At 43.8% G+C, this 18,856-nt stretch overlaps 1 protein-coding gene across 6 annotated transcripts in view; it reads right to left on the minus strand.

Moving 5' to 3' along the window:
* LOC112262803 (low-density lipoprotein receptor-related protein 1-like) overlaps positions 1 to 18,856 on the minus strand; it is a 184,027-nt gene that overhangs the window by 138,177 nt on the left and 26,994 nt on the right. For all 6 annotated transcript variants that reach the window (XM_042297574.1, XM_042297572.1, XM_042297561.1 and 3 more), the window contains exon 2: positions 5,240 to 5,362. In XM_042297574.1, coding sequence (XP_042153508.1) covers positions 5,240 to 5,362 — 123 coding nt within the window. The remainder of the gene's footprint in view (positions 1 to 5,239; positions 5,363 to 18,856) is intronic.

Here is an 18,856-nt window from a genome sequence, read left to right on the forward strand (position 1 = left end):
CACAGTGGTTGACTTCACTTCAATGGCAACCACACATATCAATAAAAGACAAAGGGAATCATTCAGCCTGCATAGATAAATAAATGCCACTCATGCATCCACCCTGATCCTTCACTCAATAGCATCAGCAATAGCACACACAAATGTTTGAAGTAATGCGAGGAGATATTACCGAAGCTGGGGTTGCTCTGAATTTGCCTATCACGCAAATTTCTTGGCCTCTTGTTGTGGTAATAAAGCACAAACTTAGTTCTGTATTCTCACTTCTACTTTTGTCTGTGCTGCTACCAACACAAATACAGTATTATCCAGCACCTGGCCTTTTCTCCTGTCCTTCTGACCCATTTCATTTGTTTTTCTCCCTCATGTCGTGGAGAGCGAGGGCCCCACTAGGAGTGGAGTCGTTTAACTGTTGTTTTTGTCAGGGAGGGAGAGAGAGAAGGGGGAATGTAGTTACTGTTGTTTCTGTCCCAGATAGACAGGGGTGTAGGCTGAGGCCCTGCAAATGAAGAAAGAAAAAAAACAGCTTGTGAAAAACAGCAGGTTTCTCCATTGGTCTGGGCCAGCCTGTGATGACTTCCAGACACACTGATGGGCGCTCCCTCCTCCGCTCAGTTCCCCTCCCGTCCTCGTCTAGACTGCCTCCACGGCAATCTCCCCTTTCCTCTCGGTCACTCCCTCTCTCCCTGGTTCTATATTTCTCTTCTCCCCTCTCCCTTGTTTTCTTTCAATTGCTCCTTTCCCTTTCTTCTAGCCTCGGTTTCTCCTTCCTTCCAAACTGAGCGCTGAGCTGAGCGTTTCTCTCCGAGGGAGAAGCTGACCAAATAGACAGGGCTTCTTTGATCCCCCCCTCCGGGACACTCTTTCCAACAGTGTCTGATCTCCAATAAAGGCATTGAGTCAGGGGGAAAAAATGACAGCCATCGTATTTTTATGTTCCACCCTGTTTGGTTTTGTCTTATGACCAATGACCGGTGGTTACAACAATAATAATAATAAAACTCATCATTTGCTATAACAAATTACTTTACTTATTTTCCCTGTTAACAACGTCATCGTCACATAGGCTTATAAACCAACACAAGTAGCCTAATAATGACAGATTCTACCGTGGATAAGGACAACATTTGCTCAACTACATATCCAGCTACCAGCTTGTTCAGCTCTCCCTGGGTTACAGCCTGTTCTCCTGAATGATTCAAAATGAAGCCTGGGATGAGGTAGGCCTACAGTCATCTTCAGAAGCAGTGGTCAGGTCTCCCTTGGGTTACAGCCTGTTCTCCTGAATGATTCAAAATGAAGCCTGGGATGAGGTAGGCCTACAGTCATCTTCAGAAGCAGTGGTCAGGTCTCCCTTGGGTTACAGCCTGTTCTCCTGAATGATTCAAAATGAAGCCTGGGATGAGGTAGGCCTACAGTAGTCTTCAGAAGCACTGGTCAGGTCTCGGGGGTCTTTCGCTATGAGGTTCGTGCCGGCGTGTGGCCTTTGTAGGTGATTCAAGAGAATGGAAGTTGTGTTTCTAGCAGTGGAGAGGTGTTTCTCGCCTTGGGTACAGTTTACATTTTACAGTTATATTCTTGTCATTTTGTCCTACCAAATGTAAGTAATGGGAGTACATCTACACTGAGAAAGTTGACATTTTAGAAGCTGCTACCATCTCCCTCACTAATGCAGTTAGTAGTAGTGTGTAAACAGAACATGGGGTTGGGGGGATTTTGTTTTATATTGCACCAACAGAGGAAATAATCACAAATATTTATTTGGATCAATAACTATTATAGGAAGGGAATGATAGCAACCTGTGTCTTTAAATCAGTAACTAATACTATTACTTAAATTGAAAACAGTAACTATGTTATAACACTCGCTACCGCAAAAAATTATATTACTGTAACGACGTTACCCCCAACCCTGCATATGACTGCCACCTCTGTGGCGAGGGGTGTAAAAGGAAACCGTTTCTTTCAAAGCAAAGATAAACTTTGTAAATCAGGTAATTGGGTATGACTGAGTTGCGTGAAGGCACATGAATGAACGGCCAACGCTCTCCGTAACGGATGAAGCCTCCAATTGTTTTCCCCAGCCAGACCAACTGTGTTGAGTCGGATTATGTGTTAATGTAAGCCTGGTTATAGAACCACACCCTCCTCTCTTACAGTGCATTCAGAAAACTATTCAAACCCCTTTACTTTTTCCACTTTGTTACGTTACATCCTTATTCTAAAATAGATTAAATTGTTGTTTTTCCTCGAATCAACACACAAAAATACCCAATGACAAAGCAAAAACAGATTGACATTTTTGTTTGTGTATAAAAAATATATATAAAAAAAATTACATAACTATTCAGACCGTTTACCCAGTACTTTGTCAAATCACCTTTGGCAGCCTCGAGTCTTCTTGGGTATGAAGCTACAAGCTTGGCACACCTGTATTTGGGGACTTTCTCCCATTCTTCTCTGCAGATCATCTCAAGCTCAGTCAGGTTGGACGGGGAGCGTCGCTGCACAGCTCTTTTCAGGTCTCTCCAGAGATGTTCGATCAGGTTCAAGTCCGGGCACTGGCTGGGCCACTCAAGGACACTCATTGACTCGTCCTGAAGCCACTCCTGCGTTGTCTTGGCTGTGTGCTTAGGGTCATTGTACTGTTGAACCTTCAACCCAGTCTACGGTCCTGAGTGCTCTGGAGCAGGTTTTCATCAAGGATCTCTGTACTTTGCTCCGTTCATCTTTCCCTTGAGCCTGACTAGTCTCCCAGTCCCGGCCTCTGAAAAACACCCTTACAGCATGATGCTGCCACCACCATGCTTCACCGTAGGGATGGTGTCAGGTTTCCTCCAGACGTGACGCTTCGCATTCAGGCAAAAGAGTTCAATCTTGGTTTTATCAGTCCAGAAAATCTTGTTGTTTCTCATGGTCAGAGTCCTTTAGGTGCCTTTTGGTAAACTTCAAGTAGGCTGTCATGTGCCTTTTGCTGAGAGGTGGCTGCCATCTGGCCACTCTACCATAAAGGCCTGATTTGGTAGAGTGCTGCAGAGAGGGTTGTCCTTCTGAAAGGTTCTCCGATCTCCACAGAGGAACTCTGGAGCTCTGTCAGAGTTACCATTGGGTTCTTGGTCACCTCCCTGACTAAGGCCCTTCTCCACTAACTGCTCAGTTTGGCTGGCCGGCCAGCCAGGTCTAGGAAGAGTCTTGGTGGTTCCAAACTTCTTCCATTTAAGAATGATGGAGGCCACTGTGCTTGGGGGACCTTCAATACTGCAGAAATGTTTTGGTACCCTTCCCCAGATCTGTGCCTCGACACAATCCTGTCTCGGAGCTCTAGGGAAATTCCTTTAACCTCATGGCTTGGTTTTTACACTGACATGCACTGTCAACTGTGGGACCTTATATAGACAGGTTTGTGCCTTTCCAAATCATGTCTAAATCAATTAAATTTACAACAACAGGTGGACTCCTATCAAGTTGTGGAAAACATCAAGGATCAATGGAAACAGGATTCAAACAGGATTCACCAGAGCTCAATTTTTGAGTCTTATAGCAAAGGGTCTGAATACTTATGTAAATAATGTAACATTTGCAAAAAATTCTAAAAAACAGTTTTTGCTTTGTCATTATGGGGTTTTGTATGTAGATGAGGGGAATTTTTTTTTTAAATAAAAAATAAATATATATATATATAAAATAGAATAAGGCTAACTTAACAAAATGTAGAAAAAGGGGTCTGAATACTTTCCGAATGCACTGTAAGTAACCGGGCTGCAGTATAAATAGGTTTTCATACTATAGCACTAGACCTGTAGGAAGCACTTAAATTGAGTCCTTATCCGTGATCGCTGGCAAATCGGCCCTAATTGCCATCAGTTTATCTAAATCACATAAGTCATCCTCCCTCCATGCCAAGGAAGCCTTCTCCTCTGCTGAGAAGACTTACCCTCTTTCTTCTATCAGGGGAACATAAGCAACCATCCTTAGGGTAGTTAACGTTGGAGACTTGACTCCAGCCATATTTATGGTGAACAAATGCAATCAAATTAAGCATACATCATAAAATAGAGGTACCGCAATCGCTTTTCTAATTATATGGGTGATAAGGGAGAATGATACAGTCAAGGAACTATAAAAGTGAAACACCTACCTTTAGCTAAACATCTTAAAGCAGCAGTTAAAGTTTAGATCTAGATTTTTAGGGTTTGGGGTGTATGTTTATGTGCAGAAAGAAGTGCAGCATCGCACCCATGCACACAGGCACAAATACAACGAGCTCCAATTTGGGTTGTTTTGGCTCTGTACTCCAGCACTTTGGATTTGAAATGACATGACTGTCAGCTTTAATTTGAGGGTATTGTCATACATACCAGATGTACCGTTTAGAAATTACAGCACTTTTTGTACATCGTCCCCCCATTTTAGGGGACTAAAAGTATTGGGAGAAATTCACTTCATGTGTATTAAAGGAGTCAAAAGTGTAGTATTTGGTCCCATATTCCTAGAAAGCAATGATTACATCAAGCTTGTGACTCTACAAACTTGTTGGATGCATTTACTGTTTGTTTTGGTTTGCGTTTCAGATGATTTGGTGCGCAATAGAAATGAATAGTAAAAAATGTAGTGAGTCATGTTGGAGTCACTTACTGTAAATAAGAATACATTTCTAAACACTTCTACATTAATGTGGATCCTACCATGACTACGGGATAGTCAGGAATTAATCGTGAATAATGGTGAGAAGCACAAATATCAAACCCCCAAGACATACTAACCTAGTTATGTGTACGTGACAAATTTTTATTTGAACAGCTGGTGAATGTGTGGGACATAAGGAGAATAACTGGTCCATTAAACTCTGGGTGCACTGGACAGTCTGTAGACTCAATGTGACAGAAAGTGCATTCTGTTAGACATGACTCATGCCACAGCTAGGCTAACTAGACTCAATATGAAACAGTGACAACCATGATGTACTGCATTGCCAAACCCTAGGACGGCTGTAGGGGGACGTTGTGACCCATTTAAAATGGATGATCCACTCAAACGGAACACCAACAAAGCATGACCTTTGGTACTCAATCCAACCAATGTAAAAGGACTTGAGAATAACTAGCTACAGATGCAGAGGGAATAAACAAAATGGACATCATTTCCTACATTAAAATGTCTGTCCCTCACAGTAGCCTACTTCTTAGCCACACAAGTGGAAAATGGACACAGACGAACAGCACGCGAGAGACAGACTTACAGACATCCAGCGATTCATCCGAGCCGTCTGGGCAGTCCTTCTCCCCATCGCAGCGCCAGCCCTTGGAGATGCACGTCACCTGGTCCTTACAAACAAACTGCTTCGGACTGCACGTCTTTGGGGCTGAAACAGACAAGACATCAACTGTAAAATGATGTAGCAGATAACTCTGTGGCGGCAAACACGAAATACAATGTTGAGTAGAAAGTTTGTTGCATAGAGGTTGATAGCGAAGGCAAGGAAAGTTAAATAATTGTGTACTGCATAACCTTGAAAATATGTTCCAATGTTGGAAGGGGGCTCCAAGTGAAAAGGTTTGGGAACCCCTGCTTTAGTGAAAGGGGCCAAGAGTGGACACACACACACTCCGGTCTTGTTGGTATTTGCGTCGGCTTGCCCCCAAATATCCAGGTCAGTGTTCCCAGGCCAACAGCAGTGATGCAACACATCTAGACTATCAAAGGACATCTTGTTCTGAAAGCACCCCCCTCCCTCAAGCCCCCTAACCCCACCACCCCAAAAAAATTGGAATCTGTCCTCTATCCAGAGCCAAAAGGGGAAAAGTACTCAAAGCTGCACCACCTTAAATCCTTTCCTGTACACACACACACGCTAATCAGCATAGTTATGTAGTTTAGGAGGGCTGAGGGAGTGATGGTTTAACATGCAGTTAGCCAGGCAGGCATATGGGAGCTAGTGAAGGGAAAATGAGGAAATGCTGACCTAAAAATCCAGTCAGAAAAAAAGTGAAGACATTTTTTTATTATAAAAACAACTGAATACCTCCTAGGAGACCTTGAATACTTTTGTTAAATTCTAAACTAACAGCCTGGAACTTTCCAGACTTGGAATCGGTAGTTGTGGAGAAACATGCAAGAGTCGCCCCGAGTCGTAAAACCGCACTTCAAAGAGATATTAAAATTAGTTTCTAAACTGAAATAGGGTGCATTGGTTCATGGATCAATTAATTCACTGGCCAGTCAGTGATGTTTTCCAGACATTAGGAAAGCAGCCATTCTCAAACTAGAATGCAGGCAGTGGTCTGATTTCAGAAAGGTATACTACTCTTTTAACCAATGTATTTAGCCTATACTGAACAAGTCAGGGGATTATTATGATTGTGACACAGCATGTCAAGGGAGGCTCTACATCCGGCCTACTTAGTTCAACAAAAAACAAGGTAGGTTAGCAGAATCGAATATCTTCCTTTTACTACACTGAACAAAAAAATATAAAATCGTGGCCTCCAGTGGCGCAGCGGCTTAGGGCACTGCAGCACAGTGCTACTTGGCTTATCGTGCTCTAGTGACTTCTGGTGGCGGGCTGAGCTCGGTCGTCAGTTGAACAGGGTTTCTTCCGACACATTGGTGCGGTTGGCTTCCAGGTTAAGCGGGCGGGTGTAAAGAAACGCGGTTTGGGGGTCATGTGTTGGAGAATGCACGACTCGACCTTCACCTCCAGAGCCCGTTGAGAAGTTGCAGCAATGAGACAAGATTGAAATTGGGTAGAAAATGTCAACCAGAGCTGCTGTCAGAGAATTGAATGTTCATTTCTTTAACATAAGCCGCCTCCAACGTCGTTTTAGAGAATTTGGCAGTACGGCCAACCGGCCTCACAACCGCAGACCACATGTATGGCGTTGTGTAGGCGAGCGGTTTGCAGATGCCAACTTTGTGAACAGATAACCCCACCGCCACCATGGGGCAATGATATGAGCAGTCATAAACTACTTACAATGAACACAATTGCATTTTGTTAATGAACATTTGAAAATGTACTTTATTGAACTGTAACTCAGGAAAATTGTATAAATTGTAGCATGTTGTATTTATATTTTTGTTCAGTACATTTCTAAATGTCCACAGTTGGCCTACAGCAGCCATACTCCCCTATAACATCAGTGATGTGTCAGTGTACAAGATGAGAGGCTTTGGGCAAACGTGTGAGAGCCAGGCTGTTTGACAGACAGTGGAACAAGTTATTATTAGAGAGAGAATTTGAATATGTGAATGAGGAAATGGAATGTCATCGTCTTTGAAGTTGAAGAGGCACTCATCAGAAGAGTGACCACAGAAAAGAGGGAGGGTCTCTGGCTGGGTGGCTAAAAAGGTACGTGGGGATATATGGGGTGTGGTAACTAGTCTCTCCCGTTGGTTACATCTCCACAAGGCTGTCTGCCGGTGAAGTAGCAGCACCTTCCCTCCTCTCGAACAGTTTTTTCTTAAAACAGAAAAGTCTTGTTACTTGGAGAAATGCAAAAAATAAAAAAGGCCCCCTAGATTCCAGAACATTCTTTCCATCTAAGGTGCCGCCAAATAGTCTGAGATGACCACTGACTGAAACATTCAGTTTGTTTGTTTGTTTTTCATCAAATAAAAAAATGGGGCCATGTTGGGTTATTTTAGGGCATTCCACTTGCGGGCTGCTGGGGTGAAGGGGGTCTTTATATGGCTCTCTGGCACCGGCGTGTACACACACACACACACACGTCTGACTCCGAAATGCAGATCTTCTCTGCTCATCCTCCTCTTCCTGACAGTGCTACCTGCACCTCAGCCCGACTAACTACATACATTCTCTCGCCAAGAAGTCATGACTTATCCCTGAATTATTGATATAATGCAACCATGCTTGTGAAAAATGAGCTCTTATTTGTTGTATTGTTTGTTTATGAGGAGGCTACGGTAGATGCCACAGAGACAGGACAAGCCAGGCAGCTGAAACCTGAATGCTGCTTGCTGTGTGTGACGGGGCCTACAGAGAGCAGCCGCCATGTTTGCAACAGCCATGTGTGTAATGGATCTCAGAGACAGTAATGGCTGTGGGATTAAACTAGTGTTCTGTTAACATAGCAGCAGCCGCTTCAGACACGACTCAACGAGCAGCTGACAGGAAGCTACCGGGGAGAGCAGGAAGTGGGTCAGGAGGTAAAGCTACTGTAGCAGATTTTAACTGTACTACTAATGGGACTGTTGTGCCCTGAAGGGACGTTCTAGTGGGAGGAAGAGGCAATAAGTAAAAGAGAATGGTGACAACAATGACAGAGTGACACAATCAAGATTATTTTTCCTGGGCATTTCCTTTATCATATTAGAATTGATAAGGAAAATCTGTATTTCCCAGTCTGGGTGACAATGCTGGCTAGAAACCTGCATTATTAAATAAATGATGCTATGGGCAAACTGATGGATAGCAGCCGAGTGGCTAAAAGGAGAACGGGGGGGGGGAGGGCACAAAGTAGAGAGAAATGACTGAACAGAACAGGGGAGAGGAGAATGAGAATGATGATGAGTAGAGCACCAGGGCGATCCATCAAAGTTATACTGCTGACCAGGTCAGGCCTGCTCGGGACAGGGGAAAAGCAGAGGGAGCTGAGGCAGGAGGAGGTAGTTGAGATGGGTCGGGACAGGGGAATGTCACACCTGCTATCAATGAGCTGCCCGCCTCTCCATGTTGTTTACCCAACTGGATGTGTGTGAAAACGCTCCTTGTCACAACCATTTGGGCTAAATAACAACTCCCACTTAACCACCCCACCATCCCCCAGGAAGGGCTCAAGGCAAATACAACCTTTTCTCGCCTAGCGACAGGACCTCCAACTGCACACAAACACATATATAATAAATAAAACTGGAGCTGCGCCAGAGAACCCGCCAATTCAAGCAAAGATCAAGAAGGGTACAGCACTATACTAGACAGGACAGGGGACAGAGAAGTCTGCTGTACAACTCCACTTACACAGACTATGAGATACTGGATGTCTGAAAGTAGGCTACAATCAACTACAGAGAGAAGTTCACTGGTGAAAGAAATAGAAAAATGTCAATAACTTCACAGTAACAAACTCAGCAGAAAAAGAAACGTCCTGTCACTGTCAACTGCGTTTGTCAGCAAACTTAACGTGTGTAAATATTTGTATGAACATAACAAGATTCAACAGACATAAGCTGAACCAGTTCCACAGGCATGTGACTAACAGAAATTGAATAATGTGTCCCTAAACAAAGGGGGGTAACAGTCAGTATCTGGTGTGGCCACCAGCTGCATTATGTACTGCAGTGCATCTCCTCCTCATGGACTGCACCAGATTGTGCCAGTTCTTGCTGTGAGATGTTACCCCACTCTTCCACCAAGGCACCTGCAAGTTCCTGGACATTTCTGTGGGGAATGGCCCTAGCCTTCACCCTCTGATCCAACAGGTCCCAGACGTGCTCAATGGGATTGAGATCCAAGCTCTTCGCTGGCCATGGCAGAACACTGACATGCCGGTCTTGCAGAAAATCACGCACAGAACGAGCAGTACGGCTGGTGGCAGTGTCATGTCAGGATGAGCCTGCAGGAAGGGTACCACATGAGGGAGGATGTCTTCCCTGTAACACACAGCATTGAGATTGCCTGCAATGAAAACAAGCTCAAGCCGGTCTGACCAGCGACGGTGGGTTTGTGACAATGGGCAATGTTGTTGCCGGTGATGTCTGGTGAGAACCTGCCTTACAACAAGCCTACAAGCCCCAGTCCAGCCTCACACAGCCCATTGAGGACAGTCTGAGCACTGATGGAGGGATTGTGCGTTCCTTGTGTAACTCGGGCAGTTGTTGTTGCCATCCTGTACCGGTCCCGCAGGTGTGACGTTCAGATGTACCGATCCTGTGCAGGAGTTGTTACACGTGGTCTGCCACTGCGAGGACGATCAGCTGTCCATCCTGTCTCACTGTAGCGCTGTCTTAGGCGTCTCGCAGTATGGACATTGCAATTTATTGCCCTGGCCACATCTGCAGTCCTCATGCCTCCTTGCAGCATGCCTAAGGCAAGTTCACACAGATGAGCAGGGACCCTGGGCATCTTTCTTTTGGTGTTTTTCCAGTCAGTAGAAAGGCCTCTTTAGTGTCCTAAGTTTTCATAACTGTGACCTTAATTGCCTTCAGTCTGTAAGCTGTTAGTGTTTTAATGACCGTTCCACATGTGCATGTTCATTAATTGTTTATGGGAAACAGTGTTTAAACCCTTTACAATGAAGATCTGTAAAGTTTTGGATTTTTACTAATTATCTTTGAAAGACAGGGTCCTGAAAAAGGGGCGTTTCTTTTTTTGCTGAGTTTATGTATGGAGGCCTAATAATAGTTATGGAAATGTTGCAGCTGTCAGAATCAATTGGAAACTAAATCTTGAATAGTTTAATTTAACAACAATAGGCCCTCTGATGAAACAAAGTGAAAAACATTGCAGTACACATTTTCTGCTGTTCTATCGCGCATGTAACAATGTCCGAGGGGGAAGAAAAATAAATAAGCTTTAAGACAAGAGAAACATTTAGTAAAACATCACAATTTATGAACAGAATTCCCTCGTCTCATGTTTACTCTATTCATCTAGTCAAGGTTGTACTTCAGTCAGTAGTGACACTAAAATAACTGGTAAAAATCAGTACAAATAAGTAAAGTACCCTAAAGTACTACTTAAGTATTTTTTTTTTAGTTACTGTACATATGACAACTTCACTCCTAATGAAAATAAATGTACTTTCTCTCCTTACATTTTACTTCTCACCCAAAAGTACTCGTTACATTTTGAATGCTTAGCAGGATAGGAAAATTGTCTAATTCAAGAGAACATCACTGGTCATCCCTACTGCCTCTGATCTGACAGACTCAAATGCAACACAAATGCTTAGTTTGTAAATTATGCCTGACTGTAGAAGTGTGCCCCTGGCTATCCGTAAATAAAATAAAGAGAATTGTGCCGTCTGGGTTGCTTAATAAGGAATTTGAAATTATTTACATTTTTACTTTTGATACTTAAGTATATTTTAGCGATTACATTAAGTATATTTAAAACCAAATACTTTTACTCTAGTAGTATTTTACTGGGCGACTCACTTTTACTTAAGTACTTTCCTTTTAAAAAGGCATCTTTACATTTCACTCAAGTATGACAATTCTGTACTTATCCCACCACTAATAGATATGAAAGGCAGACGGCCAGGTAAGACAGACATAATATAGCCCAGTCACCAGACAGACATGGTTACTATACCCCAGGCAGTAACAGAGCCCCGCAACCACCACCCTTATTGACAACGTCACTGTGGGGTAGACACCTGCAGCCAGTCAGCCATACTCACTCATAGACTACAGTACGTCTCAACTTGTTAACCCTGGCCTATTATCACAGGAGACTTTCTTCCCATGACCGTGCAGGTTGGACTGCTGTTGTCCCGTTTGTGTACTCTATGTAAGCGAGTGTGTGTGTGTGTGTGTGTGTGTGTGTGCACTCGCACAGGCTTGTACATGACTGCAGCTGGATTCCGTTAGAGTACATACACAATACTGTTTGGATAAACTTCCTGAGAGAAGACAGGCTGTATTATGGTCCAGACCTCCTAAGAGCTTAAGGGGAGATTCTCTCTCAGTTATGGCCCATTGTTACTGGGATTGGCTCTAAAGTATAGGTCTATGTACAGTGTGTATTGAGAATAAAGAATCTGGCATGGATATAAAGACACCAGGTATGTGACAGGAGGCTGAGAAGAAAGCCAGAGTGGCCATTAAATGGTTTCAATGACATGACAGGAATAGGGTCCAGTAAGTAAATATTGCATGTACTACCTTTTTTTTTTCCACAGAGTAAAACACAATCCTAGACAGAGTAATTATAAGTCCTATCCTAAATATGTCTTGGTGTTATTTAACAAGTGATAAAACGTCATTACCTTTTGCAAATATTTAAAAGGAGGCAAAGAGAGGGGGGGGGGGGACATAAACTTGAGTTGTGTGAAATCCTTCTTCCCATCATGAACTCCCCTCTTGGCTAGTCTCACAGTTCCGGCCTCCTCCTCAAACACACAAATCTAAAACAGTTTCATATTCACACAAGAGAGGAAGAGCTTAGCGCTCAGATACGTCCTGCCAAATGGACTTGGTCATTCAAAACTGAACAGACATAAGAGACCAAGAATGAAAACAGCTTCAGAAGGATAAGATTTCCCAACAACATGGCCTCAAATCAACTGGACTACCCTTGACCTGGAAACACAGAGCTAAAAGACCCTGACATGATGGTTTCTCTCAACTATTTGCAGAATGTACTTGGAATCCATTAAAACAAATAGAGGAAAAACAATGTGTTTGCCCCTATGGAGAGCAGAATTCTCTGGAGACAGCCCCATTGAAATCCCCAAGGTTTGGAATTCACCGGCTGCAAGCCCAAGTGTGACCAATAATGGGAAAGCAAACAGGCGCAACGAAAGGCAGAGTCAGCGAGGTCAGGAAGTGAAGAGAAAATGGGAGAGGGGGGTGGTAAGGGGATGTGTCCCCTTGGAAGCTCTGTCAAGCCTTTGGAAGTCCTCTCTCCTGACCTCTGGCCTGACCTGAAGATGTTACACTGTGGATCTAACTGCCAAAACAAGAACAGTGTTAACTCCATGTGGCTACAGTGGCCTCCTCCCTCTCCATCCAGCAGACTCAATGTTTAGTCATGGAAGAGCGTGAAAAGGGGGAAAGGGTTCCCAATTTGTCAAGTTGCAAAATAAGCCCTGGGGCACCAGCTGTGCATCTTAAAATATGGAGCTCTGAGTTTTGAAGGCCTGGAAAAATGCAAAACGTGCCCGTCCACAAGAGAACAAACAGAAGGAAAACAGAAATTTCAGACAGACTCGGGGCTGTGGTAAAATGTTCATGAAATGCAGGCAGTTTCTGATTGATCTTTTAAAAGGATGGGGTGACTTTCTTGAAAGCAGGACATTTTGGATCTTTTAATGAGCGGAGCCTGCTTGATATCCGTGAATAAAGGCCTTCATTAACATCACATCAAAGAGGATAGGGCACTAGTGTGTGTGCGCGCGCGTGCGTGCAGGAATATTTGGTTTCCGTCTTTTTATAGTATGGTGTGTGTATGTGTGAGTGTCCATAAGTGTACACAGTATAGTGGGCTTCAAAATACACTTTCCAGTGACACTGACTCACCCAATGATGAAGCATAGGTCACTCACCGGTGAAGGCTGATCATTCATGCCAATATCTCAAGATAAGCTACTTTGAAAAACAGTGCTGTTTGCTCAGAATCACTCAAAAAGTTGAGCATTTCTTTCATATTTACTGACAGATTAGCCTTCTCTTTTCATCAGTAGGCATTTGCTTTCCAAAATGGTAGGTCTACATTTTTCCCACAATTGTATTTTGACATTTGTGAATTGCAAACTGACAGCTGCAACCAACCATAAAAATATAATCCATAGATGGCAGTTCCCATTAGGGGTGGCAGGTAGCCTAGTGGTTAGAGCGTTGGGACAGTAACTGAAATGTTGTTGGATCAAATCCCTGGAGATGACAAGGTAAAAATCTGTTGTTCTGCACCTGAACAAGAAAGTCAACCTACTGTTCCCCAGTAGACAGTCATTGTAAATAATAATTTGTTCTTAACTGACTTGCCTAGTTAAAAAATAAACAATAATTCAAGTCAGGACTGGCAGCCATTGCTAGTGTACACGAATTTAAAACCTGTTGTGCCTATGGGTTCCCATACGGGAACTACACCCCCCCGTTGAGCTGAAACGGTGGCGCAGGGAATGCAAAAATATTCTTAGAAATATTTAACCTCCACACATTAACAAGTCCAATACCTCAAATGAAAGATGAACAAGGTGTTTATCTACCCAGCATGTCAGATTTTTAAAATGTCTTACTGCGAAAACACAGCATATATTTACGTTGGTTAGAGGTTCCAAAATCCTTCAATGGATTATATCTCTGGCCACAACGCAACAAGCTGTTCTATATTTGGTGCATATGCTGCCCTTTTTTTTTTAGAAGCGATTGACCTGTAGCTAAATTATGCTCTCTGGTGTAGGGTTTTGAATTATTTTATTTATGCATGTTCAGAGAGGAGTATTATAACTTGAGGATTTTTTAAATTTTGCCTAATTTTGGCAACAAAAAAAAATACAATCGGGGTGCTGTGTTTTCTCCCCAATTTCGTGGTATCCAATTGTTTAGTAGCTACTATCTTGTCTCATCGCTACAACTCCCGTACGGGCTCGGGAGAGACGAAGGTTGAAAGTCCTGCGTCCTCCGATACACAACCCAAACAACCCGGAATCCGACCTGGAAGCCAGCTGCACCAATGTGTCGGAGGAAACACCGTGCACCTGGCAACCTTGGTTAGCGCGCACTGTGCCTGGCCCGCCACAGGAGTCGCTGGTGCGTGTTGAGGATATGTGGATATCCCTACCGGCCAACCGCTCCCTAACCCGGACGACGCTAGGCCAATTGTGCGTCGCCCCACGGACCTCCCGGTCGCGGCCGGTTACGACAGAGCCTGGGCGTGAACCCAGAGTATCTGGTGGCACAGCTGGCGCTTCAGTACAGCGCCCTTAACCACTGCGCCACCCGGGAGGCCCAAAACAGAAGTCATTTTTGTTCAGTGTTATGCATTTTCAGTATCCCTACCCTAGACTGTTCAGTATTCCCTAAAAGCCATCCTTTATAATTTAATGGCATCCATTACAATGGATTTGTGTTTGTCAGGCAAACATTTAGGAATTATCATCTGGAACTCATAATTGGAATTTAAGATAAGTATGTGCAATGTGACAAACTTAATTGGTGATGGATTATAAGACTTCTAAAAAAATAAACATGGGCTGGGGCACAACCTGAAAAACGGTTTGTGTGGAGGTGCGGACTAACGGCGATTAAACTATCAAAATAAAGAAAGTCTCACACGCCATGTATAAACTCCCAGCAATTGAATGAGCATTCCAGCCTTCCAACGTTTTGGCATCACTGTGCCTTCCTCAGGGTGTGGTTATAAGGATAAGCCATCAATACCAGGGGACATCTAGGCTTATGTGCCATTTCTCTTCATGAAGACTTTGCCCCATCTTTCTTCAGTTACTGTATGGAAGACAATGGTTCTGAGCCACCAACAAATCAGACTTTTAAAATCGGACCCAAAATGCTTTTATTCCCGAAGGGAAGCCTCCTCTTATAGTCTGAAATTGTCAATTGAGGGCTGTTAAAAATGGGGGCCCACTGAAAGAAAAGGCCTACATGAAATAATTCCCCATCATTCTATGCTTTGTAAGCAGTGTCTGTGCAACAAGACTTCAATCATCTCTACAAACCTTAGGAAAGGAGTTTCTCATTGGCGAGTGAAAGATAGTTTCTATAAAATAATTGTTTGAAAATCAATTTTTTTTAAAGTTTCCATCCAAAGCTCTTCCAAGAGTAGCCAAGACACATTTGGCTTAAGTTGCTGGCTCTCTGACATGCAACGCTATGAGATATTGTGTCTTCTACATTTGTATCCAGTCATAGCTGACAGACATTGAATATCTCAGGTCTTTGTCTCCTTACTCCCTGTTCACTCTCCTGAAACTCTATGACGGTCAGGTTGGGTTGTTATCAATAAAACATCACAATAAAAGGTGCAGAGTTACAAAGAAAGCGCCATCTCAGACTGGCCTATAAAAATAAAAAGATGGGCAAAAGAACAGACACTGGACAGCATCCCGGAGTCGCCGCTTCACTGTTAACATTGAGACTGGACAGAGGAACTCTGCCTAGAAGGCCAGCATCCCGGAGTCGCCTCTTCACTGTTGACATTGAGACTGGACAGAGGAACTCTGCCTTGAAGGCCAGCATCCCGGAGTCGCCTCTTCACTTCACTGGACAGAGGAACTCTGCCTAGAAGGCCATCCCGGAGTCGCCTGACATTGAGACTGGACAGAGGAACTCTGCCTTGAAGGCCAGCATCCCGGAGTCGCCTCTTCACTGTTGACATTGAGACTGGACAGAGGAACTCTGCCTAGAAGGCCAGCATCCCGGAGTCGCCTCTTCACTGTTGACATTGAGACTGGTGTTTTGCGGGTACTATTTAACGAAGCTGCCAGTTGAGGACTTGTGAGGCGTTTGTTTCTCAAACTAGACATTCTAATGTACTTGTCCTCTTGCTCAGTTGTGCTCCAGGGCATCTCACTTTCTATTCTGGTTAGAACCCGTTTGCACTGTTCTGTGAAGGGAGTAGTACACAGCCTTGTACGAGATCTTCAGTTTCTTGCCAATTTCCCGCATGGAATATCCTTCATTTCTCAGAACAAGAATAGACTGACGAATTTCAGAAGAAAAGTTGTTTCTGGCCTTTGAGCCTGTAATCGAACCCACAAATGCTGATTCTCCAGATACTCAACTAGCCTAAAGAAGGCCAGTTTTATTGCTTCCTTAAATCAGAACAATAGTTTTCAGCTGTGCTAACATAATTACAAAAGGGTTTTCTAATGATAAATTAGCCTTTAAAAAAAATACACTTGGATTAGCTAACACAATGTGCCATTGGAACATAGGCGTGATGGTTGCTGATAATGGACCTCTGTACGCCAATGTAGATATTCCATTTATTTTTGCTGTTTCCAGCTACAATAGTAATTTACAACATTAACAATGTATGTCTGATCAATTTGATGCTATTTTAAAATGGACAAAGTGATTTTCTTTCAAAAACAAAGGACACATCTAAGTGACCCTAAACTTTTGAACGGTGGTATATATCTGAAATTGTAGCTTGCTAGACTATTTGCATACTTGCAATCAAAATCGGCAGAATTCTCTCCATCTCCTTAGCCTTCATACTGTGCTTCCAACGGGCATTCCACTGATTTCAAAACTCGGTCCTAGGGAAATGGAGAGCATTAGCAACACTTTTGCAGTTTTGTGATATCTTTCAAAAAACCTGAGTAAGAAAAGGATTACCTACACATACCGAGTAGCTCATGTTAGACAGAAGCGTGCTACATGGCAGACCAATCCAAACTCATCTCTCAGCTAGCAGGAAAGTTACTCTTTTTCTGTGGCTAAACCAACTTGGCTCGTAATTGAACAATTTTATTCATATTTAAGTATGAAATACAAGTTTGAGGCACATGAAAAGTCACGTCTCAGAAGGCATTTCTGCCAAAAAGTTAGTTTCCTGAAACGAGTCACATATTTTGAGTCTAACATTGTCCTGTAGGGCCTCCCAAGTGGTGCAGGGATCTATGGCACTGCAGTGCTAGCTGTGCCACTAGAGAATCTGGGTTCGCAGCCAGCCGCGACCGGGAGACCCACTGGGCGGCACACAATTGACCCAGCGTAGTCCAGGTTAGGGAAGGGTTTGGCCAGCAGGGATGTCCTTGTCCCATCGTGCACTAATGACTCCTGTCTTGCGGTGGGCTGGGCGCAGTGCACGCTGACAGCCACCCGGTTCTTCCATCCCACGCATTGGTGCGGCTGGCTTCCGGGTTAAGTGGGCATTGTGTCATGAAGCAGTACGGCTTGTTTGGGTTGTGTTTCGGAGGACGCACGGCTCTCGACCTTCGCCTCTCCCGAGACCGTACGGGAGTTGCAGCAATGAGACAGTTGGATACCATGAAATTGGAGAACAAAAAAAATAAAAAATATTTGCTGGCAAGCAAATAAAACAATATTCAGACATGGCCAAAAAGCTAAGCTAGATGTTAGCCGAATTAACGTGATCCGTCATTAGCTAGCTAGCCCATTTGACGTGGTCCATCAATCAGTCTGTTTAAGTTGCTTTCCAGCAGCAATCATGCTTAAACAATATTATAATCAATGTTTAAAGGTGAGTAATATCAGCTAGCTATGATGGTTGCGGGGGGGAGACAACAAAAAAAATGAACCTACCACAATGTTGAGGCAACTTTACAAAATTTCTAGCTGACAAACATTTCCATCTAGCGATACATGGGCAAATGTGACCTTCTGCTGCTTGACATGCAGAGTCCACAATGGATGGAAAATGTACCTAAACCACACCAACACTACATGGCCAAAAGTATGTAGACCCTACAAAATTAGTGGATTGGGCTATTTGTCACCCCCATTGCTGACCGGTCGGTGTATAAAATCGAGCTCAGCCATGCAATCTCCATAGACAAACATTGGCAGTAGAATGGCCGTCCTGAAGTGCTCAGTGACTTTCAACATGGCACTGTCATAGGATGCCACCTTTCCAACAAGTCAGTTCGTCAAATTTTGTCCCCTGCTAGAGCTGCCCCAGTCAACTGTAAGTGCTGTTATTCTGAAGTGAAAACATATGAGCAACAACAGCTCAGCCGCGAAGTGGTAGGCCACACAAGCTCAAAGAACGGGACCGCTGAAGCGTGTAAAAATTGTTCTCGGTTGCAACACTCACTACCGGATTCCAAACTGCCTTCGGAAACAACTTCAGCACTAGAACGGTTCATCGGGAGCTTCATGAAATGGGTGTCCATGGCCGAGCAGCCGCACACAAGCCTAAGATCACCATGCACAATGCCACACGTCGGCCGGAGTGGTGTAAAACTTGCCACCATTGGACTCTGGAGCAGTGGAAACACGTTCTCTGGATGATGAATCACGCTTTCTCCATCTGGCAGTCCGACGGACAAATCTGGGTTTGGCGGATGCCAGAAGAATGCTACCTGCCCCAATGCATAGTACCAACCGTAAAGTTTGGTGGTCTGGGGCTGTTTTTCCATGGTTCTGGCTAGGCCCCTTAGTTCCAGTGAAGGGAAATCGTAACGCTACAGCATACAATGACATTCTATATGATTCTGTACTTCCAACTTTGTGAAAACAGTTTGGG

The sequence above is a fragment of the Oncorhynchus tshawytscha genome, linkage group LG02 (genome assembly GCF_018296145.1).
Source record: "Oncorhynchus tshawytscha isolate Ot180627B linkage group LG02, Otsh_v2.0, whole genome shotgun sequence".
Lineage (NCBI taxonomy): Eukaryota > Metazoa > Chordata > Actinopteri > Salmoniformes > Salmonidae > Oncorhynchus > Oncorhynchus tshawytscha.